At 43.0% G+C, this 26,907-nt stretch overlaps 1 protein-coding gene across 1 annotated transcript in view; it reads left to right on the top strand.

The window, feature by feature from the left end:
• ADAMTS17 (ADAM metallopeptidase with thrombospondin type 1 motif 17) overlaps nucleotides 1-26,907 on the top strand; it is a 345,055-nt gene that overhangs the window by 171,241 nt on the left and 146,907 nt on the right. The window contains exons 10-11 of the mRNA XM_040493411.1: nucleotides 2,540-2,680; nucleotides 4,887-5,037. Coding sequence (XP_040349345.1) covers nucleotides 2,540-2,680; nucleotides 4,887-5,037 — 292 coding nt within the window. The remainder of the gene's footprint in view (nucleotides 1-2,539; nucleotides 2,681-4,886; nucleotides 5,038-26,907) is intronic.

Genomic DNA, 26,907 nt, shown 5'->3' with positions numbered 1-26,907 from the left:
CAGCTCAGGTCATGATCTCACGGTCCATGAGTTCAAGCCCTGCATCAGGCTGTGTGCTGACCGCTCAGAGCTTGGAGCCTGTTTCAGATTCTGTGTCTCCCTCTCTCTCTGCTCCTCCCCTGTTCATGCTCTGTCTCTCTCTGTCTCAAAAATAAATAAACGTTAAAAAAAAAAAAAGTTAACACAAAACAAAGAGATGATAGGCAGATAGACAGATGGATAGCTGTAGATACCTATTGGCGTAGATAGATAACAAGCAGGGAAAAAAACTAAAAAGCTGAACAATGGTGCTAAAAAATAGGACTCATTTTATTCAGTGAAGTAACCAATAGAAATGTATCTAAATTACTCCTATTGGTCAGATTTATCTGACAATTTCTTGGCTCTTCATTTAACTTGAATTGGACGGATACCTGGTTTCTTGGCAAGAGGGCAAGACTGAATCTAGCCAGAGAAGGCTTTCATCATTCTGTTGAGCAAGACGCCATGGTACTAGACTTAGTGCCCTCGTAATGGACATGGATTCTCTGATTTTTGTGGTGCTTTCTCCATTATTAAATAGCTAGTTTATTCAATAAATATTCACAGAGTGCTCACTCTGTGCCAGTCACTGGTAGAGACTCCACCAGGGATAGAAAACTGCCCTGGGGAGTTGGAAGCGCCTTTTGGGAAATGCAGAGGGAGAGGGTGATGTCTAGGAGAGCGGTCTGGACCACGGGAAAACATGGCCACCAACACATGAGTCCATGGCACCACAGATAAGCTTTCTTCTGACAGGGTAGTAGTTGGTCAATTGACCAATTGACACCCCCCCACCAAAAAAAAGGTTCAAGTGGAGAAACGTAAAGAAATTATACTTAGGTGCCTTAAACATTTGGTTTAAGCTTAAGCCATGAAAATGTTAATTTTTTCACCAATATTGCAGTGGCAGTGAACGCTTTTTCTTAGAGGGTATGTGTCTGCTGATTGCCCTCGCACGTCACCTTCTTCACACAAACCACGAGTTATAATGAAATGAGTTCAAATTCGTTTCTTTTTCTTTTTTAGATTGGGTAGAACACAAAAGATCCTTGTGAAGCAGTCTGGACCAGATTTTTATGATATTTTTTCCTCTCATCTCTTACACTTGTCTTGCCCACATCCAATTTGGCAGTGGGCTATTTTTAGCGAGCTAAGTTAGTTTTCATGAAAACAACTACTCTTGTTCTTGTGTTTCATGTATTAATTGAAATAGCAAGTATTACTGACATAAATAGGCTTAAGAATAAATTCAGTTAAGTCTTGATAAGCATTCCCTTAACTCACAGGAGCAGATATGTGGGTGATCAGAGACTCCCCTGCCAGTCTGAAGATTCAGGAGCACGAGTGCCAGGTGGTGTGTTTTCCAAGGACTAGGATAGCTTTGGCTAATCCAGCTCCCTATGGTATTGGTGAAGGGAGTGTCTCCATTGGCAAGAGTATGAGAGTGGCTTGGAGGGTGTGCAGAGTAAGAATACAGGCAGGCCTCTGTCGACAGACCCCAGGATTAAGCAGCAAGCAGGGGGCATTGATGGAAGATGGTCAGAGATGTATGATGGAAACTGGAAAATGAGGCTCCAGAGAAGCCTTTAGAGCCTCTTTTTATAATTATCTCTGTTTGTGTTGTCTCCTTGCCCAGGCAGGCAGTGATCTGGAGTCAGGGATGGCATTTTGTGCACCGTTGTGTCTTTGTAGTCCATTAGCTGGCACTTGGGAAACCTCTGATAAATATTTTTGAATGAAAGGAAGTACATGTTTTCTCCATTGGGCTTGTTGGCAAAGGACAGGCGTCCTTCTGCACAGTGAATCTCTGCCCTGGATATCACAGGTCAGCAAAGTCTGGGCCATCTGATCTTGTATGTTCTGTGCCTCAGGTTACCCCAGTGACAGCATGTGAGCAAACTAAGATCCTTGTTCAGCTTCTAGTGTGCGGTCAGCCACATACATCTAGACAGGCATCCTGGTGTCTATTAAGTACAACTGGGCATGGAGGCCACAGGTATGATGTTGGTGGACCCAGGTTTAATGATGTGAAAGACAGAAAAGCTACATTTTCCACTGATTTGAAGGTTTATACCTATGATATTATTATATAAGTCAAAGTCATGGGTGGTTCCCATTAGACCTTCCCATAATGACTTCTCCATAGGGCAACAATACACTTAGATCATTAACATTGGTCTATTTTAGTGTCACAAATAAGCGTAACCATCAGAAGTTTACAGTGTAAGAACGATAATATCACAGCATTAATGTAATTTTTCATTTATTCATTTACTTAGCAAATGCTCCTTGTGTCTGCTCTGTCTTCATTCATTAAGTAAGGAAGTCATCGCTCAATGTCTCTATAAGCTCGTGGTTGCTGGTCTGCTTTGTTGAGAATAGCGTACTGGGTATCAGCCTGTGTCACTCTTTGTGTTTCAGACCTGATTTAAGTTAGCATAGTATGCTGGAACCTGGAACTGCAGATGAAAGCCTATAGCATAAGCGTCCGTCTCTCCTTTTCCTTTCCCTCGGGCAGCTTGGGAATGAACCATGATGATGACCACTCATCCTGCGCTGGCAGATCCCACATCATGTCAGGAGAGTGGGTAAAAGGCCGGAACCCCAGTGACCTCTCTTGGTCATCCTGCAGCCGAGATGACCTGGAAAACTTCCTCAAGTAAGTCCTTGAATCATTCCGTACAAGCACTATAATAGAAAATATTTCTGGGACGCGTGGGTGGCTCAGTCAGTTAAGCGTCCGACTCTTGATTTCACGGTTGTGAAAATGGTCTCACAGTTGAGAGCCCCGCATCAGGCTCCGCCCCCACTCTCAAAAAAAAAAAAGTAATAAAAAATATAAAAAAATGTTTCTAAACAAATGCTTCCAGAAGACATAATAATAATTGAGGTCTTAGCAAGTGTGGGAAAGAGAAATGAATCACTTAGAACTCTGATCTGGCCTAAAGAGGTGGTCAGTGCAGAGTCTCCTATATCTAGCCAAAACTTCCTCCCACGTGTGCATCTGCTAGGATGCTGGGCACCCAGCTGCTACTCGTAAATGCATTATTGATTGACAGACTATCAGCACAGTGACCAGGACTTGAAAAGAACCCCATTTCGTTTCTCTGCAGTACTTTGACTCTGAGTGGACACCACCATAGCAGTGTCCTTGGCTGCTATAGAAAAAGTCACTTCCTTAATGCAGCCTGCTTCCCTTGATAGGGGACACACTTGCTGGGGAGCGGGGCTTGCTCACCTCCCCCCTCACATGTAAGTATGGGCTGTGTTTATCTTGCTGCCACCTTCTTTCCAGAATATATCTGCATCATTCCACTTGTAGATTGCTACAGAAGAGCTGGCCGTCTGATTTCAGACCTTCGTCACACAAAGTCTTTGCTCAGGTACCATAAGGATCCCTTAGTGTCAAGACCTCAGGGATAAACTTACAGATTGACGGGTAGACCCCGATCACTTCCGTACTTAGTTGTATTCATCCGTCCACCACATGGAGATGGAAGGAACTGAGTCTTACCTGCATACGGAGCTTTACAGTTCAGTAACACATTAAAGTACCCCCGTGAATTCGGGATGCAGAAGCCGGGCATCACTCTGCCTTCTGTCCCTATCCTGGGTCTTCTTTCATGATATTTGCTGTGGGTGGAAAAATTATGTGCTACACAAGGCTTAAAAACGGATTCATTAGTTTTAATAGCGTCTATTTCTTCCTGAGTACTTGTTATCACAGAATCTCCATGAAATGTTGTTGTAAGCCTCTTGACATTGTTTCATTTTCCCCAGAAGGGTCAGTGAAACAAGGCAGGATATTTTCATTTGCTCATATACACATTGCTGGTCCCACCGCCTTTCTTAAAGTGTCGTGTGTATCTGAGCCCGGGGGAGGTGGCCAGCGTCGGCCTGTGTATACTTGCGTGCAACTCTCTTCTTCAAGAATCTTGGGGTGAGGCTGGGTTTCCTTTCTACTACCATCTGCCTTGCTTTTGGGAATTGAAAAACAAAAGCATTCAAATATTTAACCTCCTAAGGGAGCCACAGGCTCTTAGCCCCCAATTCAGTTTTTCAGAGTTGTTCTCAACATCTGTGAATGTTTCCATCGTGGTGGAAATCCTGACCTCCTTTGCAGATCGTGCCTCCAGCCAGTTTTTACTGAGGGCAGAATGTGTGCTCAGGTAGGACACCTAGACCAGTCAGCTGCCATGGCCTGACACAGGCTCTCCAAGAGAGTCCGCAGAGCTGGAAATAAGCACTTTGTTTTTTATTCAAAATAAAGGAAAAATGACCCTAGCTTCTATTTTTTTCCTTATTCATGATAATTTTGCTCAAAAATGTATTCTTTTGTTTTAATGTTTATTTATTTAATGGAAAGATAGGAAGCAGGAGAGGGGTAGAGAGAGAGGGGGAGAGAGAGAATCCCAAGCAGACACCACAGCTGTCATCATAGAGCCGTATGCGGAGCTCAAACCCACGAACTGTGAGATCATGACCTGAGCCAAAACCAAGAGGCCAAAACCATGAGTCGGATACTTAACCAACTGAGCCACCCAGGCACCCCTTAAAGATGTATTCGAAGAAAATACTGTGGGAATCGATTTCAGAAATAGATTTTCACCCAAGAAAGCTCAAACTTGAGAAAAGTACGTTAGCCTCACGGGGTGTTATTCCCAGGCCCTTTCCTAGTTGCTAAGCCCTCATTGTCTTCGTAGTAAAGATCTGCATTTGGCCAGGTAGAAAAAGAGTCCAGTGCCTGGGTCATCTTCCCATACATAATTCGGAGATGCGTCCTTCTCCCCTTCTCTTGAGTGACAAATCAAAACAAAAACCTGGGAAGTAGCCTTATAAGTCAACTAGCCCCTTGGCTCTTTCAGGTCGAAAGTCAGCACCTGTTTGCTGGTCACAGACCCCAGGAGCCAGCATGCGGTGCGTCTCCCTCACAAGCTGCCAGGCATGCACTACAGTGCCAACGAACAATGCCAGATCCTGTTTGGCACCAATGCCACCTTCTGCAGAAACATGGAGGTAAGCAGCCGCGGGAGGACCGGCTCGGGATGGAGCGTCTGGCTTCTGTTGGAGGACACAGGTATCCATACTCCAGACACACACGTGCACACGTATATGCACGCACCCGTTCGCTTACCCTGACGTGCGTTTACGTACGCCCTCGCGGGCATTTGCATACGTGCACCTGTAGAGAGCCACACGTGCGCACATGCACACATGCAGTTACATGCGTGCATAGACACACTTCCACACACTTTTTTTTATTTTTTTAATTTTTTTTAAGTTGATTGATTCTGAGAGAGGGAAAGAGCGAGCAGGGGAGTGGCAAAGAGAGAGGGAGAGAGAGAATCCCAAGCGGGCTCCGCATTGTCAGTGCAGAGCTCACACAGGGCTCGAACTCACAAACCGTGAGATCATGACCTGAGCCAAAGTCGGAAGCTCGACTGACGGAGCCACCCAGGCGCCCCTGTCCTAAGGCTTCTAAACATGTGTGAGCCCGATGAGCCGTCACCACAGATTCCCTGGGTTGCTGTCCGCAGTGTACAGATGGTAACGCCAAGCCTCAGAGATTCAGCGGTCATTCGAAATGGCTTGGTTAGCAGGTAGTAGAGCAGGGATTTGACTCGGGTCTGTTCACCCCCGGAGCACACACTTTCCCCACCATGCTGTTGACAGCAGGCCGTGGCTTGGCCACTTTTGTGGGTGCGGGTGCTGGGGTAGAGGCGCCAGGACCTGGGGCAGCGCAGTCTCCATGCCGTGGACCAGGTGGAGGCCACAGCAACCTGCGTTGGCAGTTGTCTCAGGTCGAGGAGCAGAGCCTGTGCCATTCTGGAGCAGAAGGACAGAAGCAGAACTAGCTGGGAATATGTGGGACTCAGGAGCCACCCAGTGGCAGTTGGCCTGAGGGAGGGCTCTCCAAGTGCTGGAGCTCAAGATGGCATCTGGTCCCAGGGAGGGAGGCTGGAGGGCTGGCCACGTTCTCCGAGCGAGACCCCAGCCCAGGGCAAGACCATCTCCAAGATAGACACACCAGGGACTGTGCCTCTAGAATGTGACCCTGGGGTCACAGCCAGCAGAACGAGTCAGCCTGGACCGCGGGAGGCAGGAGGCGGCCTCTTGAGAGCTTCCTGGCTATGTGGGAGTTGGTCTGGGAAATCAGGGTGGAGTCCCCAGTCCATCATTTGGGGTGCAGAAACCCCCAAACCAGGCTAGCACCTCCTGCTAGCTGTTTCCCCAAAGGGCATTTGTGCCCAGCGTTGTCCTCCCCCATTGCCCTGCGGAGGTGCCAGCAAGGGTCCCGTCCAGGCTGAGTAATGGAGAGCTGAGTCCCACTTTACACCCCTGTGCCTTGTATCTTCTGCCCAGCAGCAGCAGGGTTGAAGGACGCCTCTCTGAGGAGATGCAGTGGGCCCCAGGACTCGATCATCCCCGGCTGTCTGCTCCTGGTGCCTGATGTGCCCACCATCAGCCTCGGCCATTAAGACTCTCCTTCACATACCATATGCCAGCCAGGAGGCACCCTGTTTACCCTTCCCAGCCTTCAGTCCTTTAAAGTACCTGCTGATGCAGAACCATCAGAAAGGGCGGTTTCAAAGGGTCCTCGGATGGTGTGGTGACAGCACGAAATCCATGTGATTAAAACCCCAGGGGAGGACCCTAAGCATTCAGGAAGAGTAGAAACGTCCTGGGCTCCTGGGGTGGAGAAGAGGGAAGTGCCCAGCTGAGTCATGGGACACAGAGCAGCCACTCTGCCCACCATGGAGCCTTCTCGGGGCTGGTGGGTTGTTGCGGGCCAGGCTGTACTGGCCCTACCAGGGGCAGGATGGATGGGGAGTTACGGAAAGTGGGGCAGAGACTGCCTCCTCCCTGAGAGCTGCAGCCACGTTTGCCTTTTAGGAGCCAATTGCACACCAATTGAGCCAGGAGGGACAGGAGGGGGGAGGTGCCTATGCTAGGGGCTCATGATTTCCCAGGCAGAGAGAGTACATGGAGAGTGAATAGGAAGGGTCAGCTTCCCATGCACTGTCACATGAAACCCTGACTGCAACCCTTGAGGCAGAGGCTTTGAACCCCATTTAACAGATGAGAAGACAGAGGCTAGGAGAGGTTAGGCAGTGGGCTGAGATCACCCAGCCAGGAAGGAATGGGCTGCAGAGTGAGCCCAGGTGTGTCTATTACTGAAAGAGAAAAGGAAAGCTACATATAGTCATTCAAACACAGACCCCAAAGGGGAGGAAGGTGACCTGGTATTTTATTTTACTCTGCTAGCATCATTTTGCTAGAAGACAGTGAAAATGTCAACAAGTAATGATCAGCTCAGCTGTGTCACTTTTTATCCTCCCTAGAAGCTCAAGATACAATTACATAAAGTGAAATCTTCTTATTTTGTAAGTTACAGGGAAGCTGAACATTTTATTCCCACACCTCACCAGGAACCACAAAATATGTTCTCATCCTTGCCTTTTCCTGAGAGTTTCACCAGTACTAAAAAATAAAATGGGCATTTTCCTCCCCCGGTACCTAGCAGGAGCGATTCTTTAGGGGAGTGAAAGAGCACCTGTTAGCACGGCTGACTTAGATGGCCAGTAGCCTCAGGGAAGCTGGCAGAAATTGTCCTGCTTGCGAGGCTAGGGTGCCTCCTTCATTGTGAATCTCACAGATGGCGGTAACTTCATACAAATGCACAGGAGGCAGTGTCGGAGAACAGAGAGACAGAAGCCCAGCTGGGAACCAAGAACTTTGGAAGTGCTGTCCCTAGGTCTGGGACACACCATATGACCCAAAGCCAAACCAAGGCAGCACCCCGCTGTGGGATTCTAAGGCTTGTCTTATCATCAATTTCCTCGTGTTGTACCTTTACGGGTCCATGTTTCAGTCGGTGTTCAGTCTAACAGGAGAGTGTATGTACGTCGTATTATTCCTTTCTTGTTCCCGTGTAACACTGACTCTTTGATGCTGGCATGAATCCTTCTTCTTCCTGGTCCTCATTTCCTTCTGCACTCCCCTTCCCCTATTCCGTTCCAGTTGAATTGCCTTTCCACTCTTTCTTGAACCTGGAAGGCATGCTCCTAGCAAGGCCACTTTGCTTCATGCCGGCTGTTTCCTCTGCCTGGACACTCTTCTCCCACTTGTCCCCGTGACTAAGTCCCTCATCTTTTTTCTTTCTTTTTTTTTTTTTTTTTTTTTTGATTTTGTTTTTTTCCGAGGTAACCTTCTCAAGGAGGCCTGCCCTGACCTGCTATTTAAAATTTCAACTGGGTAATCCTCCCCCATCCACTCTTAGAGCACCCAGGACTCCTGATTCCCTAAGGGAAAGCCCTGTATTCATAAACTTAACCCTTTTTAGATTTATTTATTTTTGAGAGAGAGAGAGAAATCAGGGGACATGCAGAGAGCGGGGTGGGGGGGACAGAGGAAAAGAAGCAGGCTCTGTGCTGACAGCAGAGAGTCCCATATGAGGCTTGAACTCACCAACTGCAAGATCATGACCTGAGCCGAAGTCGGGCACTTAACTGACTGAACCACCCAGGCACCCCCGTAAACGTAGCATGTTTCAATATGCTGTATAATTCATTTGTTTGTCATGACTACTGATAATCTCCCTCTTCTGGATTATAAACCTTTCAAGGGCAGGAATTTTACTTTTGCTCCCCAGTGTTTTCCACCTACCTTGGTCAGTGCCTGGCACATAGTAGGTGCTCAGTAACTATGTTTTGATCTGGGATCCATCCATAACCCTAAACAGAAAATTTAAGTTCTTATGTGACTTTATCCAACCACTGATGACCCTGTGGGCAAGCTGAGTTGAGGAAAAACTGTTAGAGACCTCCCTGTATAATTATATCGATTCTCTAAGCCTCAGTTCACCATCTGGTTCACCGGCGTACATGTAAGACTCTGTCAAATATCTTGCAGGGGTCAATACAGATCTGTCCTGTGGCTTCCTCCCAGGGCAAGAAACTGTCCAAAGCAGCACAGCAGATCTGATAGTGACTGACTACAGGCTGGTTCCTAGTGACCACCTCTGTGTGCCTCTTTCTTTGTGTACTAGTGCCCTCATTGGTAAAAATCCAAGGCTCCTGGTGAGTTAATTAATACACATAAGGCGCTGAGAACTGGGTCTGTCACAATGCCAGCACCCAAAGTTTTGAGCTGATATGTACGTTATTATTACCTTTCTGGATAACACTGATTCCCATCCGTTGGAGCACAGAACTAATCTGTCTGTGTACATCTCTTAGATCAGCATTTCTCTGTATTGAACTTCTGAGGGCCATGGAAAATTAAGCATTATGTAAAAATTGTACTCCTTTGGTAGCCAGAGACATCCAGAACCAGTCGGAAAGGTCTTTTAATCCAGTGCCACACAGGTCTTTATAACCATTATTGTTCTTTAATGCCCTTGAGGATTAAAGTGGATCTCACATTATAAAATGATCATGGTTGCAATGTTGCCTTTAAATTTCTTATCTTGACTTCTGCCTTTGGCCAAGACAAAGTAAAAGGGGCCAGATTTACCCTCCCACCTGAAGCAACTGAGAAATCCAATGAACTGTATGTAACAGTGATTTTTTCATGACATTGCACATCAAGCAAGGAAGAATTATGATCCTTGAGAGATGTGAAGCACATAGGCTGAGCCCCCTAGTTGTCCTGGCTTACTGCCTGGATGGTCTCCAGGCTGTGACACAGGGAGGGAGAACTGAGAAGAAGCAAGTCTTCTTGAGTTGAAGAAACAGAGCTGGGAGTACAAGTTCACAGAGCAGAGTACCATAGAAGAGAGAGTTTTATAAAAAGAGAACCTCAGAAATCTGCACAAGACCTCTATCAATCTTCAGCTTAGTACTCAGCAATGTATGTGTGAGAAAACTACCCAAGGCCAGGAAAAGAACCATCTGAAAATGTTAGAGGTACAACCTCTGGAGCTCACTTAAATGCGCATAAGGGTGTTGCATCAGTAGCACGGCAAAATTAGCCCTATACTGAATGCTGATCAGTGCCACCTACGTAAGTTTATAAGCAAAATCTGAAAAAAATAAATGGTTTCCAGGTGACGTAACCAAGTCCTAGAACAAAGCTCAAAAATATTTGTAGAAATACAAAACCATCCAGCACTCAATAAAATAAATTCACAGTGTCTAGCATCAAATAAAAAATTAGGCCTTCAAAGGAGCAAAAAAATATATCCATAATGAGGAGAAAAATAAATCAGAACTGACCAAGAAAGACACAGATGATAGCATTAACAGACCACAGGGCATTAAAATAGTAATTATCATCAGGTCCCAGGTTCAAGAAGGTAGCAGAAAGATTTAACACATTAAGTAGAGATATGGAAGATATAAAACAGATCCCAAGGAAACTTCTAGAAATGAAAACTACACTGTTGGAGATGAAAGAGATTCTGCATGAGGTTGCTGGGAAATGAGAGATTGTAGAAGAAATGATTGGTGAACTTGAGGACAAAGTGATTGAAACTATCCAAAATGAAACACAAGGAGAAAAAAATATGGACAAGAAAAAGAAGATGGCATCCGTGACCTGTGGGTCTTTAAGTGGCCTAATACATATGCAGTTGACACCCCAAAAGGAGATGAGAGAGAATAAGGACAAAAATAATGTTTGAAGAAACAATGGCTAAAAAAAATTCCAAACTTGATGAAAATGATAATCCCACATATCCAAGAAGCTCAGTGAACCCCAAGCACAAGAAACACAAAGAAATCCAGACCAGCACTTATCATAATCCAACTGCTTAAAAGTAATGATAAAGAGAACGTCTTAAAAGTGCCAGAGGAAAAAACGTTATGAACACATAAACAGAGGTAAAGAAGATAGTGTATTTCTCATTCAAAACAATGTAAGCAGAAAAGACGCCGAGCTGCATCTTTAAAGTGCTGAGAGAAGGGACACCTTGGTGGCTCTGTCGGTTAAGCAACCAACTCTTGGTTTTGGCCCAGGTCGTGATCTCACTGTTTCGTGGGTTCAAGCCTCATATCGGGCTCTGTGCTGGCAGTGTGGAGACTGCTTGGGATTCTCTCCCTCTCCCTCTCTGCCCCTCCCCCACTCACGCTCTCTCTGTCTCAAAATAAATAAACTTAAAAAAATAAAATAATAAATAAAGTACTGAGGGGAAAGAAGAACCTGTCACATTAGAAGTTTACACCCAGCAAAAATCTCTTTCAGAAATTAAGGTGAAATGGAGTCTTTTTATGATGCAAAAGCGGAAAAGCTGAAATGTCGCTGGCCAACCCATGTTAGAAGAAATGTTAAAGGAGGGACAGCTGAGTGGCTCAGTCAGTTAAGCATCCAACTTTGGCTCAGGTCATGACCTCCCAGTTTGTGGGTTTGAACCCTGCATCGGGCTCTGTGCTGACAGCTCAGAGCCTGGATCCTGCTTCAGATTCTGTGTCTTCCTCCCTCTCTCTCTGCCCCTCCCCTGCTTGTGCTCTGTGTCTGTCTCTCTCAAAAATAAATGTAAAGAAAGAAATTTAAAAAGAAAATAAAGGAAGTCTTTCAGGCAGAACAAAGGAATGAAGAACCCTGGAAGTAGTGACTGTATGGGTGAATATATGATATATTTAAATATGTTCAAATGTCTTTAAAAAGGATCACTGATCATTTAAACAACTGTCTTACAAAAAAAAAATAATAATAAGAATATAGTCATGGTACATATCCAGCGTCCTAATCCCCAGAACCTGTGAGCTTTATCGTATATGACAAAAAGGTTAAAGATCTTGAGATGGGGACATTTCCTGGATTATCTGGGTGGCCTGATGTAATGAGAAGGGTCCTTACTAAGGGGGAAGCAGGAATCAGAATAGGTAGGAGGAGACATGATAGCCAAAATGAGAGGTGGGGATCATGCAAGGAGAGGCCATAAACTAAGGAGAGCAAGGGAGTCTCTAGAAGCTGGAAGTTCAGAGAAACAAATTCTCCCCTTGGAGCCTCCAGACGGAACCAGCGCTGTTAAAACCTTTACTTAAGCCCAGTGAGACTGATTTTGGACTTCCAACCTCTAGAACCGTACAATGAGACATTGGTGTTATTTTAAGCCACTGTGTTTATGGCAATGTTTTTTAGAGAAGAAGTTGGAAACACTAATAGCTTTGCCATAGGAAACCAATACAGTAATGCAGAGTTTTATAACATATGTAAATGTAAAATGTGTGATATACACACAAAAGACCAGAATGGGAGAAAATGGTCATATACTATTGTAAGGTCTTTATGCTATGTATGAGGTGGAATAATTGCACATAAAGACAGACTGTGATAAGTTAAAGATATATAATACCAACTGTAAATCAACCAATAAAGAACACAGCAAAAGTATAGCTAATAAGCCAACAACAAAAAAAAACCAAAATGTGAGCATATATCACTTATCCCTGTGACCCCTTAAGTATATTAGAACTGATTATGTAAAGGTGAATTATAAGTCCATAGACATTTATATTCCATTATGCTAAGAAGCTGTTGCAATTTACATTAGGGCCCATGACCTGTTCTATTTAGATGTGGGTCTCCTCGTAGCCCCGTGCTCATCCCATGTCTCCAGCTGTCGACTTCTTCACAATAATCACACCCATGACGTCATGACACATCAAGGTATCTCTGGTTATTTCAGAGGCAATTCTCAACAAAATTCTGTGTATCACAAGGCCCCCTTTAATAGGAAAAAAAAAAAATTACTACTTACTAGATACCATGAAAAAGAAAGAAAAACACTCCAAGCCAGGAAGTTTAGAAGAATGAATATCATAAAGCCATTAAAACTCCAGAACTCTGGGGGTGCCTGACTGGCTCAGTCAGTTAAGCATCTGACTTTAGCTCAGGTCATGATCTCACGGTTTGTGAGTACAAGCCACACGTCGGGCTCTGTGCTGATAGCTAGAGCCTGGAACCTGCTTTGGATTCTGTGTCTCCCTCTCTCTGCTGCTCCCCCGCTCATACTCTGTCTCTCAAAAATAAATAAACATTCAAAAAAACAAAAAACCCTCCAGAAATCTAAAGGAATCTCTCCCTTTACAAACTGCATTCATGCATGGCAGTGGGAACGTTGTCCATGTTCTCAGGTCCTGGCACCCTCAAAGACTTTAGATGGCGAGAAGTTCATTGGCAAGCCCCTCAGCTGGCATTCCTGTGCAGAGCAGTAGGGGGTTAGGTTGGAAAAAGACCTACACATCAATGAGACAAATAGGGTGTGTGTATCTTTTATCTTAGAAATTCCTAGAACTTTAAGCCTATCACACAAAAGAAAATAATAATGAAATGTAACAGAGGTTGGAAACTGCCAAGGGAATGAAACCATGAAACACATCAGTGCCGAGGAGTTGAACATTTTCTTTTTTGCTTTCTGGAATATGGACCCATAAAAATAAGAAGAGAAGGAACTGGAGAGATTATATTTTGAGGAAAATACTAACCCATGACTCCTGGTGGGAAGAGTTTTCATTTTGCTTCTGCCTTTTATGAGGAACAAAAGCTTATCCCTGGCAGAAGGTAGAGGCCTGTCGTCCCAAGAGGACTGTGTTTCTCATGAACACATCTTTATTATCGTGTGGAAGCAGGGGTCCTGAACCAGGGTCTGCGGATAGATTTCAGAGGGTTTGTGAACAAGGATCATGAAACTTTACATATTTTGTTATCTTCAGTCTGTAACTGAAACGACTACGGTTAAACCATGAACAACACAGATGTGAACTCTGTGAATCCACTTATGTATGGATTTTTTTTTATAAATCCAGTATAGCACTACGAATGTACTTTCTCCTACGATTTTCTTAACGTGTTCTTTTACTTCCAGTAAATTTCCTGTAAGACTACAGTATGTAATACATGTAACATACAAAATATGTGGTAATCAACTATTTGTGTGATTGGTAAGGACTCCAACAGTAAGCTGTTAGTAGTTCGAAAGTTATATGTGGATTTTTGTTGGTGTTGAGATTGGCATCCTTATGCCTGTGCTGTTCAGTGATCGGCTGTATTTCCTTCAACCGTAGATGTTGGCAGGAAGCCACAGCAGGGTTAGCAGTACCCGTGACTGTCTCGTGATTAGGACTCACAGATCTTTTCATATTGTGTGACAGTTGTAGCTGCTATCTCAAATGATCATTTACACTCACCACTACTTTATTTTTTATTACACCAATTTATTTCTTTATTAATTTATTTTTTAAATCTAAACCCAAGTTAGTTAACATACTGTGTAATAATGATTTCGGGAATAGGATTCAGTGATTCATCAGTTACACATAACACCCAGTGCTCATCCCAACAAGTGCCCTCCTTAATGCCAGTCAGCCATTTAGCCCATCCCCCCCCAAACACCCCACCAGCAACCCTCAGTTTGTTCTCTGTTATTTAAGAGTCTCTCGTGGTTTGTCTCCCTGTCTGTTTTTATCTTATTGTCGCTTCCCTTCCCCTATGTTCATCAGTTTTGTTTCTTAAATTCTACATATGAGTGAAATCATGTATTTGTCTTTCTCTGATGGACTTAATTCGCTTAGCATAATACCCTCTAGTTCCATCCACGTTGTTGCAAATGGTAAGATTTCATTCCATTCCATGGAAGTAATATTCCATTGTATATATACACCACATCTTCTTTATCCATTCATTAGTCGATGGACATTGGGTTTTTTCCATACTTTGGCTATTGTTGATTGTGCGGCTATAAACATTGGGGTGCATGTGCCTCTCTGAATCAGCATTTTTGTATCCTTGACCTACTAGTGCAATTGCTGGGTCATAGGGTAGTTCTATTTTTAACTTCCTGAGGAAACTCCATACCGTTTTCCAGAGCAGTTGCACTAGTTTGCGTTCCCACCAGAAGTGCAAAAGCGTTCCCCTTTCTCCACATCCTTGCCAACATCTGTTGTTTCCTGAGTTGTCAATGTTAGCCATTCTGACAGGTGTGAGGTGGTATCTCATTGTGGTTTTGTCACCTCTACTTTAAAATTACAGGGACGCCTGGGTGGCTCCTCGGGTAAGCATCCAACTTCGGCTCAGGTCATGAATCCACAGTTCATGGGTTCGAGCCCCATGTCAGGCTCTGTGCTGCCAGCTCAGATCCTGGAGCCTGCTTCGGATTCTGTGTCTCCCTCTCTCTCTGCCACTCCCCCACTCACACTCTGTCCTCTCTCTCTCTCTCTCTCTCTCTCTCAAAAGTAAATACTAAAAAAATTAAAATTACAGGGGCACTATGTGGCTCAGTCGGTTGAGTGTCCAATTCTTGATTTTGATTTTGGCTCAGGTCTTGATCCCAGGGTCGTGAGATAGAGCCCCATGTTGTGCTATACGCTGAGCATGGAGCCTGTTTAAAATTCTCTCTCTCTCTCTCTCTCTCTCTCTCCCTCCCTCCCTCTCCCCTCCCCCTCCCTCTGCCCCTCTCCCCTGCTCGCTTGTGTGCTTTCTCTCCCCTCTCCCTACTCCCTCTCAAATGAAAAAAAAAGGAAGAAAAATATTTGAAATTATGGTGGTTATTAGACCCACGGCTAGATTTTCTTAGATAACGTGCTGACAAAGAAATACATACATGTTACAATATTACGAACTGGTATTCTTGTATTTCGAATTATAGTTAAATTTGTTTCCTTGGCAATCTTGTGAATTTTATAATAATGCACTGACAAACATTGTTCTGAAAAGGTGTTTATAGGCTCCCCAGGTGCCTCGTAGCACAAGGCCAGGTGCCCAGCACTAGGCATGTCAGGCCCCCGTCTCTCCCCAACAGGAAATGCTAGCTTGCCCTGAGCTATTTTACTCTTTAGCTGGAATTTCAAATACACAACCTCCTGACTGGGTCTTTGTATATGTTCTTCAACACAATTCATGGCCATTTTAAGGTCAAACTTAAAAGCCATTTCCTCTCTCAAGGGCATAGGGTAAATAACTTAATAAAAATGATTGCTTTGGGAACAGCCTCACTTCAAATATTAACCAGGTTTCTTGCCTTCCTAAATATTTGCATACCAGAGAACCAAGAAAAATTAAAATATAGTCCATTTTCATGTCTAGGGCCCTGGAGATCCCCACACCATCACCATTACATCTGCAAAATGCTGGTATTGTAAGCCTCAAAGCTGTCTATGGAAATATGAACTACCAAAAAAAAAAAATTGGCATCAATAGCTGGCATTTGTTGCAGTAATTATTGGCAAATATAGCTGTCTCCTCTTTTAGCCAATGGTAATGTGATGTTTTTAATTCAATAAAGCATTTCAAGAAAGTCCAAACACAAAAGTTATAAACATTGGATGGTAAATATTTATGACAAAGGGGAAATGAACTTTATGCAATTAGCCCAATCCATCTTTTTTATGATTACAAGTTCCTCCTGTCTTGGTCAGGAAAGTCACTGGAAATCAAAGTCCCTATGTAACAAGCCTTTAAAGCTGTTGAGTCTCAGATATCCTGGAAGGTGCAGCAGAGGGTAGGAAAGGCAAACGTAGGCATCACCAACTGAAAGAAAGACTATGACATTGCTCCCGGAGACAGAGCAAGAAATAGGGAGCTCGAGCAACATTCCGACAATGATCACAGCCTCATAAAGCCCTCACTTCTTTCCAGCATGAAAGATATTTGTCTATGCCCCCTCATCACCCCGGTTCCTGGAGATTCAGAGTTGAAAGATGCTATGTAATGACCACTCATCCCTTTACTGGACAAGCTTCTCGGCAGCATGTTCTGCCATAATTGCCCTGAAGCCCATGCCTGACTGCCCTACCTGGAAAGGAAGGTAGTTCTGGGAAATGATGAACACCAGCCTTATAACTGACTTGAGCAAAGGTGTGCCTACATGTCATGGCATTTGCACTGGCCTAAGATGTGCATGTCACGCTATTTTTTTAAGTATTGAGCACAGAAGCCATAGGCCAATTGTTTCAGGAAGGCGAGAGTGTCTAGAATGGTGATAGACATTCGAGGGTATTATGTGTTCTTTTCTACCTATTGTTTGCTCCTTCGTTCTTCCCATTTAGTTCTCTTGGCCTGTAAGTACAGGGTGGAGGTTCTGTTCATAACGCACAATGGTTCAGAAGGGAGCCTCCCAAGTCAGGCACCCAGGGTCATGTCTAGCCTCTGCCTCTTCAGCAAGTTACACGGTCTCTTCTGCCTCAGTTTTCTAGTCTGCAAAATGGGGAAAATAGCTCTGCTTAAACATCATAGGGTTATTACGAGGGCTAAGTAACAAATGAGTTAGAGTGCTTAGGACGTAGTATACACTCAGGAAAGGTTAGCTAGTACCATTTTTTCCATCCTGGAGCCAGTGGTAGTGGAGCAGATTATGTAGCTGGCAGTCTTGTTGGCCGGCTTTTCTTTTCTGCATCTTTCCTTGTGTTGTCCTTTCCGTTCCTCCTGCTACCCTGGAAGCCCCAAGAATTGCTCTCCAGCATCAGTATCTCTCTCTTGGCACACCCCCAGGCCCCAGGACGGAAGAGCTCTTTGCAGACTTTCCCAGATCCCATAGAGATTCTCACAGGCATCTTGATGGCTAGAGACCCCTGTGGGGTCCAGGAAGCTCAGGGTGTCACATTCCATCTGGAACTACAGTGCTCTTTTCTCTGATGTTGGTCACTTCTAATCCTGGCGGGTCATTCGAAGCTCCTCCCAAGAATGTCAGAAGTTGTAACATCCGACACCAGATCTTGGGCCTTTGAATCTCTGGAAGACTACTTCCCCGGTGGATCTCACACTCAGCTGGGCTTGGGAACTGCTGATTTAAATGAAACCTGCCCCTTTAATGCTGCATACCTGGCCGGAGTGGGCAGCTGGCCGGAACCAGAGCCTCGCCCTGCTGCTCTCAGACAGACAGAGCCGCGCGGTAGGACGTTGGGTTGGGTGCCAGGTTGAAAGCTGTCCTGCCTGCCTCAGTCTCAGCCTACTGCCCAGCATCTGCAGCCTCTCTCAAAACTGTTGGGCTTTGGCAGCAGATGGCCCCAATTTTCCAGAAGTGTTTGGAAGTTTACAGTAGACTGCCTCCTCAGAGAGCTCTCCAGACTTTGCAAGTTGTGTGTTATCTGCCATTTCTTGCCCACCCCCCCCCCATCTACACCCCTTGCCAGGAGCGTGACCGGGTGCCCTGACCCTGCCTTCGCCCGGCAGCATCCCCCCTCCCCACCCGCCCTACACACAAAGTGACCCCAGCCAGGTGACCATCTCTGCAGCCCACAGGACGTGGAAGGAGTGACCAACCTCAGGACTCAGGGAGCCTTCCAGAAGTGGGGCTGGCATGCCAGCCTGGGGGAGGACTTCAAACTGCAGTAGTACTTGTGGAAAATTTGGATTTAGTAACTTTTTTTTCGTCCAGCTCTTATTGTATCTCCCTTTTGGCTTGTGTTATCAGCAACACATTTCTGAGGCTTTTTACATAACCATTGCCTTCAGTATTGCTTTGAGACAGAGCTGTTCTCCAAACACTCAGTGGGTGCCCAGTGGAGGGAGAGGATCAAAACAGCCTTCCCAGCACTTAATACGGACCACTGCCAGTTGAAGAAAAATGGCAAAGCCTTGAGTGCAGGAGCAGTGCTGTCTTCCGAGGGACTCAGACCTTGCCTGTGTTTTCCTTCCAGGGGAAGGAAGCTGGGCATTGGCTCGTTTGTCTTGCAGACGCTTGAGTAATTCTGCTGCAAAATGTAGTTGATGCTTAAGTGTAGCCAGGGAGGTAACAGATGCTAGAACCAGACAGCTGTTTCATTTTCCTTGTTCTTTGCCCCGGACAGTGGCTTTCCACTGCTGTTTGATCTGCTTTGGTTTGGTTTTGAGGGTTTTTTTGTTCATTCTGTTTTGCTTTCCCATCTGACTTTATTTCCCTCTTTTTTTTTCCCCCTATAAAAATGTATTCTTTCCCAATTTACCAAAAAGTTTAAAATCCAGGACAGGATAAAATCCTGTGTATTACAAACACAATTCTCCCTTATCCCTCTTATCCAGGAGTCGGTCTTGAGCAGAGTGTCCTGCTTTCGGGTGCAGGAGCAGGGAAAACCTGTGTGCCCCCACCTCTGATGTGGCTTCAGTGGCTGTCCATTTCCTTTGAGCCAAGACTATGTTGCCTGGCAATGCTTGCAAATGCAACATTGTGGGCGGAGGTCCCAGAGCATTCCATTATCCTGCAAACACAAGACGATGATGGGCATTCCTGCCTGGTTGGTGCAGAGGATGCGAGGTTGCAGGGGGAGGAAGCAGAAGAGGAAATTGGGAGCCATCAAGAGACAGTATCATAACCAGTGAATAACGAGTATGTGGTGTAGGGCCAGGAGATGTCCCAGCTCTGCAGTCCCAGTCTGCAAAGTGTGACTTATGACAGTTTCTGTCTCTCAAGGTTGGTGTGAGTAGTAATGAAGTACTTAGCTTAATGCCTGATCTCCGTAAGTGCTTAGAATACGACAGCACTTCCCTCACACTATCAAAGCTGTGCATTCCCTCACTAGTGAATGTATTTGTTCGTTCATTCATTCATGCGTTCATTTGCTCATTCAGCAAAGCTTTTTTGGGGTATGTTCAATGTGCTTCCAGACATGTGCCAGCTAATGCAGTGAGGAGGCACTAAAACACAGCCGGTGCCCCCCGGGAGATCGTGATGGAGGGGAACCAAGTGGGTAGGAGGTGAGACACATAGGGTGGTCACTCAGCAGTTGAGTGTGGAATGCGTATTGAACCCAGATGGGTGCTTGCTGGTTGGAATAGAGGAGAGGAGGGAAGACTTCACAAAGATGGGGCTCCTGGATTTGGCCTTGAAGAATACAAAGGATGATTTAATGGCTCTCTCTTATTTACTTCACTTCTGGTTCCTTCCCCGGATTGAGCTGTGTGAGGGCAGGCAGCAGGTGATGCTTACTGTTCACTTCTCCAGCGTGGCATGGTGCAGTCTGCAGGGAGGTGGGCCTGGACGAGGGGCCGGGAGGGCTCTCCCAGCAGAAGCAGCAGCCTGGGCAGGGGCACAGAGGAGCTGTGGGATGTGGGTAGTCAGGTGCAGTTAGCGCAGGGGTGCGCGGAGGCAGCAGGCAGAGGAGAGGGGCAGGAACAAAGTGAAGAGTGGGGCTATGTCGTACGGGTTTTCAGTGAGTCCCAAAGGGAGTGGCGGGATGGGTTCAGTTGAGATCTGTGTCTTCAAAAAGATTTTGCAGCCATATTGAGCCCGAGGAAGACTGCATTCACAAGACCTGCAGGAAATGACTGCATTTGTCCAGATGAGAGAGGACGAGGACTTGAATGAGGCAGTGGCATTGAAGATGAAAAGAAAGAATTCACTCTGGAAAAGCCACATTGCCAATCTTTGAATTTGTCTCATCAGTGCTTTGTAAATAGGCATGTGGGTACTAGATAATTATAGCAAAGACCATCTCTACCACAGATGCTTGGTTATCAGTGTGACTTGGGAATGAATTTGTTTTCTGAATAAGAACTCTATGCACAAGGTGTGAAATTCAAAATTTGTATGTTTGCATATTTGCTTTCCCCTTTTTCATACAAATATTTGCATCCTACCATACTGTTGTGTATCTTTTTTTCCTCTTAACTACGCTTTAGAGTTGTTCAGTACCAGTGTAAATAGAGTTGCCTCATCTTCCCCCCCCCCCACACACCTTTACTACAGATTGTGTTATTTTTTTAACTTTTTGTTGGGAGGTAGCTTAGACTTAAGAAGAGTTACAAAACTAGTCCAGAAAGCATATGCCTTTCCCCCAGCTTCCTTCTGTGTCAGCATCTTACAGAATCATAGAATCATTATCAAAACCAGGTTGTTAATCCCAGTACAATGTTATTCACTAAAGTGCACGCAGATTTCACTGCTTTTCCCACCAATGTCCTTCTTTCTGTACCGGCATCCTGTTTTTATTTAGTTGTCCTGTCTCTCGGTCTCCTCCGGTCTGTGGTAGTTCCTTGGTCTCTGTCTCTCATGACCTCATCACTTGAACAGTACTAGTCAATTACGTTTGCAATTTGGGTTTATCTGATGTTTCCTCATGATGATATTGAGGCGATGCATTATTGGGAAGGGGCCCACCATACATCTTATGGCAGTGGTGCCCCCTTATCTGCAGTTTTGCTCTCCATGGTTTCAGTTACCCACAGTCAACCGTGGTCTGAAGCGGATGACCCTTCTGACGTGGTCAGAAGGGCACCCGTAGCCTCTCCTTATGTCACAATGCCCACATCATGAAGTGATGATGTTCCTTTATCTCATCACGTGGGCATTTTATCATCTCACATCCATCATATGAAGAAGAAGGGTGAGTACAATAAGATATTTTGAGAGAGAGAGGCTACATTCACATAACTTTTATTACAGTATATTTTTATAATTGTTCTGTTTTGCCAATGTTCTCTCTCTCTTACTGTGCCTAATTTATAAATTAAGCTTTGTCATAGGGATGTACATACGGGAAATAACAGTATGTATAAGGGTCCATAGGGTTAGTATTGTCCATAGTTTCAGGCATCCACTGGGGGTCATGGAACACATCCCCTATGGATAAAGGGGGACTGCCATACTGGTGATGTTAACCTTGGTCACCTGGCTAAGGTGTTTTGGAGGATTCTCCACTGTAACTTACTTTTTTTTTTTTTTTTTTTTGTCATTACCAATGAGTTTATCTGTAGTTTCCTGACCTCAGCACTCTTCACATCTGGGCCAGACCATTCTTTGCAATGGGGCTTATGCACTATAGGATATTTAGCAACGTCATTAGCCTCTTCCACTATAAGTCAGGGGCCTCCCCTAGTTGTGACAACCAAAAAATGTCTTCACACATTGTCAAATATCTTGCAGGGGGGCAAAATCACCCCTAATTGAGAACCATTAATCTACAATATAAATGCCTACAAGTGGATAAAAGGCTATTTTTGCATGTATGTAATTTTTGGAGTTTTATTCACCTATGTATAACACAACATGAAACACAGAAAAGTTCAAATCCTAAGTGTACAGTTACATTCTTGTGTGTGTGTGTGTGTGTGTGTGTGTGTGTGTGTGTTTATAAACTGAACGCACCGGTATAACCTACACACAGCATTTCTGGGGCACCTGGGTGACTCAGTTGGTTAAGCATCTGTTGATTTTGGCTCAGGTCATGATCTCATGGTTTGTGGGATTGAGCCCCCATTGGGCTCTGCGCTGATGTTGTGGAGCCTGCTTGGGATTCTCTCTTTGCCTCTCTCTCTGCGCCTCCCTAACTCATGCTCACATATATGCTCTCTCTCTCTCAAAAGAAATAGACATTAAAAAAATAAATACAGCATTTCTTCAATTCCAGAAGCTTCCCTAAAGTTCCCTTCTACTCTGTAACCCTCAGCAATAATCACTCTTTCCTTTTTTTTTTTTAATTTTTTAATGTTTTTATTCATTTGTAAGAGACAGAGAGAGAGAGAGTGCTAGCGGGGGAGGGGCAGAGAGAGCGGGAGACACAGAATCTGAAGGAGACTCCAGGCTCTGAGCTGTCAACATAGAGCTGGATGCGGGGCTCAAGCCCACACACTGTGAGATCATGACTTGGGCTGAAATCAGACACTTAACTGACTGAGCCACCCAGGTACCCTCACTGTTTTTCTTTGTGACCCCACAGATTAATTTTGCCTGTCTTTGAACTCTAGATGAAATTATGTACATGCCTCAGTCCTTGATAGATATTGTCAGATTGCTCTCCAAAGAGGCTTCTCTATTTACACTCTCATAAACAACATATGGAAGTGCCTGTTTTCCCATATCTGCTTAGCCTCTCAGGTCTTTGCCAATCTGAGCATTTAGGAAATGACTCTTGCAGGTTAAATGACACTTTCTTTATTGATGCGTTTGAGCATTTTTTTCATATATTAAAAAACCAGTTGGGTTGTCTTTTCTGTGGACTGTCTTCTTAAATCTTTTGGATTATTGATTTTTTTAGTGATTTGTTGGAAATTTTATAGATTAAGGAAATTGGCCCTTTAGATGAAATATGAGTTACAGATTTTTTTTGATGTTTGTTTTTTACTTTTTTAAAATCATTTTATGTCAAGCAGAAGTATATGTGTGTGTGTGTGTGCTGTGTGTGTGTGTGTGTGTGTGTGTGTGTGTGTGTGTGTGTATGTAAAGTCAAATATATCAATATCTTTAGTCTTCTGGCTTTTATGTCATGGTTTGAAAGGTCTTTCCCATTCCTAAATTGTAAATAAACTTAATTTGTATCGTATCTTCTAGTACTTTTATGATTTCATTTTTATGTTTAAATCCTTAATACAGCAATCATTTATTTTAGTGTAAGGTGTGAGGTAGGGATCCAACCTCAGTTGGTTTCCAGATGGCCCCTCAGGTGGCTCCATACCGTTTACTGATTAATTCATATCTCCCCATAAATTCTAAATGCCATCTTTATAATACATTATACTTCTTTATTTCTCATTTAAAAAATATATTTCTGGATTTCCCAGCCTGTTCCACTGATATAATCATGTACCTCTTAATATTTACATGGCCATTATTTTATATTTTAATGCACTAACCATATGCTTTTTCACAGTTTTCCAGGCTATTATTTGTTTGTTTCTTCATATGGTCTTTAGAATCTGCTTGTTTAGTTCCAAATTATGTTGGTATTTTAAATTCAATTATATTACTTTAGAGACTAACTCAGGGAAAAATAATACCTTTATACTTTTGAGTTTTCCTACATAGTATTTCTTTACATCCATTCAAGACATCCTCCCTCCCTCAAGGAAATTTAAAATTTTTCTTTATGTATATTTTATAAGTTTCTTAATATATTTATTTCTATAGTATATTTTTTCTATTTTAATGGTGTCTTTTATTCCATTATATCTTTTATTTTATTTTTTATTTTTTAAAATTTACATCCAAATTAGTTATCATATAGCGCAACAATGATTTCAGGAGTAGATTCCTTAGTGCCCCTTACCCATTTAGCCCATCCCCCCTCCCACAACCCCTCCCGTAACCCTCAGTTTGTTCTCCATATTTATGAGCCTCTTCTGTTTTGTCCCCTTCCCTGTTTTTATATTATTTTTGTTTCCCTTCCCTTAGGTTCATCTGTTTTGTCTCTTAAAGTCCTCATATGAGTGAAGTCATATGATTTTTGTCTTCCTCTGACTAATTTCGCTTAGCATAATACCCTCCAGTTCCATCCATGTAGTTGCAAATGGCAAGATTTCATTCTTTTTGATTGCTGAGTAATACTCTGTTGTGTGTGTGTGTGTGTGTATGTATATATATATATATACACATACATATATATATATACATACATATATATATACATATATACATACATATATATATACACATATATACATACATATATATATATACATATATATATATATATATATATATATATATATATATACATACACACACACACACACACACACACACACACACACACACCCCACATCTTCTTTATCCATTCATCCATTGATGGACATTTGGGATCTTTCTATACTTTGGCTATTGTCGATAGTGCTGCTATAAACACGGAGGTGCATGTGTCCCTTCGAAACAGCACACCTGTATCCTGTGGATAAATACCTAGTAGTGCAATTGCTGGGTCGTAGGGTAGTTCTATTTTTAGTTTTTTGAGGAACCTCCATTCTGTTTTCCAGAGTGGCTGCACCAGCTTGCAATCCCATATTCCATTATATCTTTAAAACTGGTTGTATTTGATATTTATAACTTTGATTACTGTATTTTCATTTTATGTCCAGCCATCTGACTGAATTCTTCTAGAGATTATAATAGTTCTTTAATTGAGTCATTTGGGTTTTTAGTTATATAATTCTATATTAGCCCCTAATTCTCTCTCTCATCTAAAATAAAAAGTGTGATAATATCCATTCTTTTCTCATCTAAAATAAAAACAGTGTAATAATATACATTCTATACATCAGAAGCATTAATGAGAAATTCTTCTGATGTTTCTCCATGAGATAGGTATTTATCAAGTGAAGAAAGTATCCATTTATTTATATTGTTAAGAACTTTAAGGGGCGCCTGGGTGGCGCAGTCGGTTAAGTGTCCGACTTCAACCAGGTCACGATCTCGCTGTCCGTGAGTTCAAGCCCCGCGTCAGGCTCTGGGCTGATGGCTCAGAGCCTGGAGCCTGTTTCCGATTCTGTGTCTCCCTCTCTCTGCCCCTCCCCCGTTCATGCTCTGTCTCTCTCTGTCCCAAAAATAAATAAACGTTGAAAAAAAATTAAAAAAAAAAAAGAACTTTAATAAGAGGTTATGATTAAATTTTAGTAAATGTCTTCTCTGCATCCATAATGAGGAATGGATGAGTTCTGTCTTTGAATTATTAATGTGGCAAATTATATTAGCAGATTTTCTAATATTAAACCATCTTCAGGTTCTCAGAGTAAAGCTTTCTTGGTCATGGTGCATGCTTCACTTTTATTTAGGGTTTTTACAGTAGCGTTCATAAATGAGTTTGGTATGAAGCTTTTCTCCTTTCTTGCCCTGTTCAGTTTGGTTTCAAAGTCATATTGATTAATACAAAGAATAAGGAAATCTTTCCCTCCTTTTGTATGCCATTAAACAGTTTGAATGCATTGGTATTATCTGTTTCTTAAAGATTAAATAGAATCCCCCTATGGAAAATACTGCTAAGAAACCATCTGGGCCAGAGGTTTTCAGAAAGGGTAGCTCATTGGCAAGCTTCCCTAGGTCTTCTGTATTAACTAGTCTGTATACATTTTTAGTCTATTCTCAACAATAGATCTATTAATTTGTATGCTGTTAGGAAATCATCTCATCTTAAGCTTATGTAATAGAATTGAGCTCAGTGATCACTGATTATTTTTTTTAATTTCCCTTACATTTTGATTATTTTCTTTCCTTCTTTCTTTCCTCCTTTCCTTTCTTTTCTCTCTCTTTCCTTTCTTTCTCTCTCTCTTTCTTTCTTTCTTTCTTTCTTTCTTTCTTTCTTTCTTTCTTTTTCTGTTATTCCTGCTTTCTCCCCTTTTTCTTAAATAGATTAACTAGCGGTTTATCCCATTTATTTTTCCCCCAAAGAGCCAACTCCTATTTGCCTATTGTTTTTCTTCTTCCTAAATAATAAATTTCTCCTTTCCTCATCATTAATTTATTCTGCTTTCTTATAGATTTATATTTTCCCCTTTCAAACTTTTTCAAATGGATACTTAATTTATTTTCCTTCTTGTCTATGAGTATTTGAGACTCTTCCTTCATTTGTCATGATATCTAGCACTTCACCTTCATTATTTTCTTTATCATTTGCAACTTTCATTATGACTTTCCCATTAGCCCAAGAATTGTTTCAAATGACATCCTGTGATTTTTGCTGCATTATATGGATGCAAAGCAAGCTGGTAGTTTCATCAAATGTATAAGAGGAGGGCGTTACACTTACAGTATGAGTAGCAGGAGGAGGGGTTGTTGGGCTGTAATAGAAGACTGCCCCCCACTAAGTATGGGAACTCATTATTCTATATGATACATGTTCTATGTCAGCTATTTTCTTCTCAAATACTTCCTCTCTCCCATTTTTTCTATTCTCTCCTTCTGGGACTATGATTAGATACATACATCAGTATTTTTCTTTCTTATCTCTTAACCCATTTTTTTTTTTTTTTTAGTATTTCCCAATTCCTTTTCTCTCCATACTGTACTGTGTATAATTTATTCACATCTATTTTCCAGTCACTCATTCTGTCTTTCAATGATGTCAGAATCTACTGCTTTTCTTCAACAATTATACATTCAGTTTTTAAAAGGTTCTTTCTAGTTTCTTTTTCAGATTAGCCTGGTCATACTCAATAGTATCTTCCTGTGTGTGATCTCATCTTCTGGTTCTTTAAACATTTTATAGATATTCTATATTCTGTATCTAATCATTCTGTTATCTAAACACTTTGAAAGTTTAAGTCTTG

This window comes from Herpailurus yagouaroundi, unplaced genomic scaffold (assembly GCF_014898765.1).
Source record: "Herpailurus yagouaroundi ecotype Mexico unplaced genomic scaffold, PumYag 185, whole genome shotgun sequence".
Classification (NCBI taxonomy): Eukaryota; Metazoa; Chordata; class Mammalia; order Carnivora; family Felidae; genus Herpailurus; species Herpailurus yagouaroundi.
This window is presented reverse-complemented; position numbering and strand designations above follow the sequence as displayed.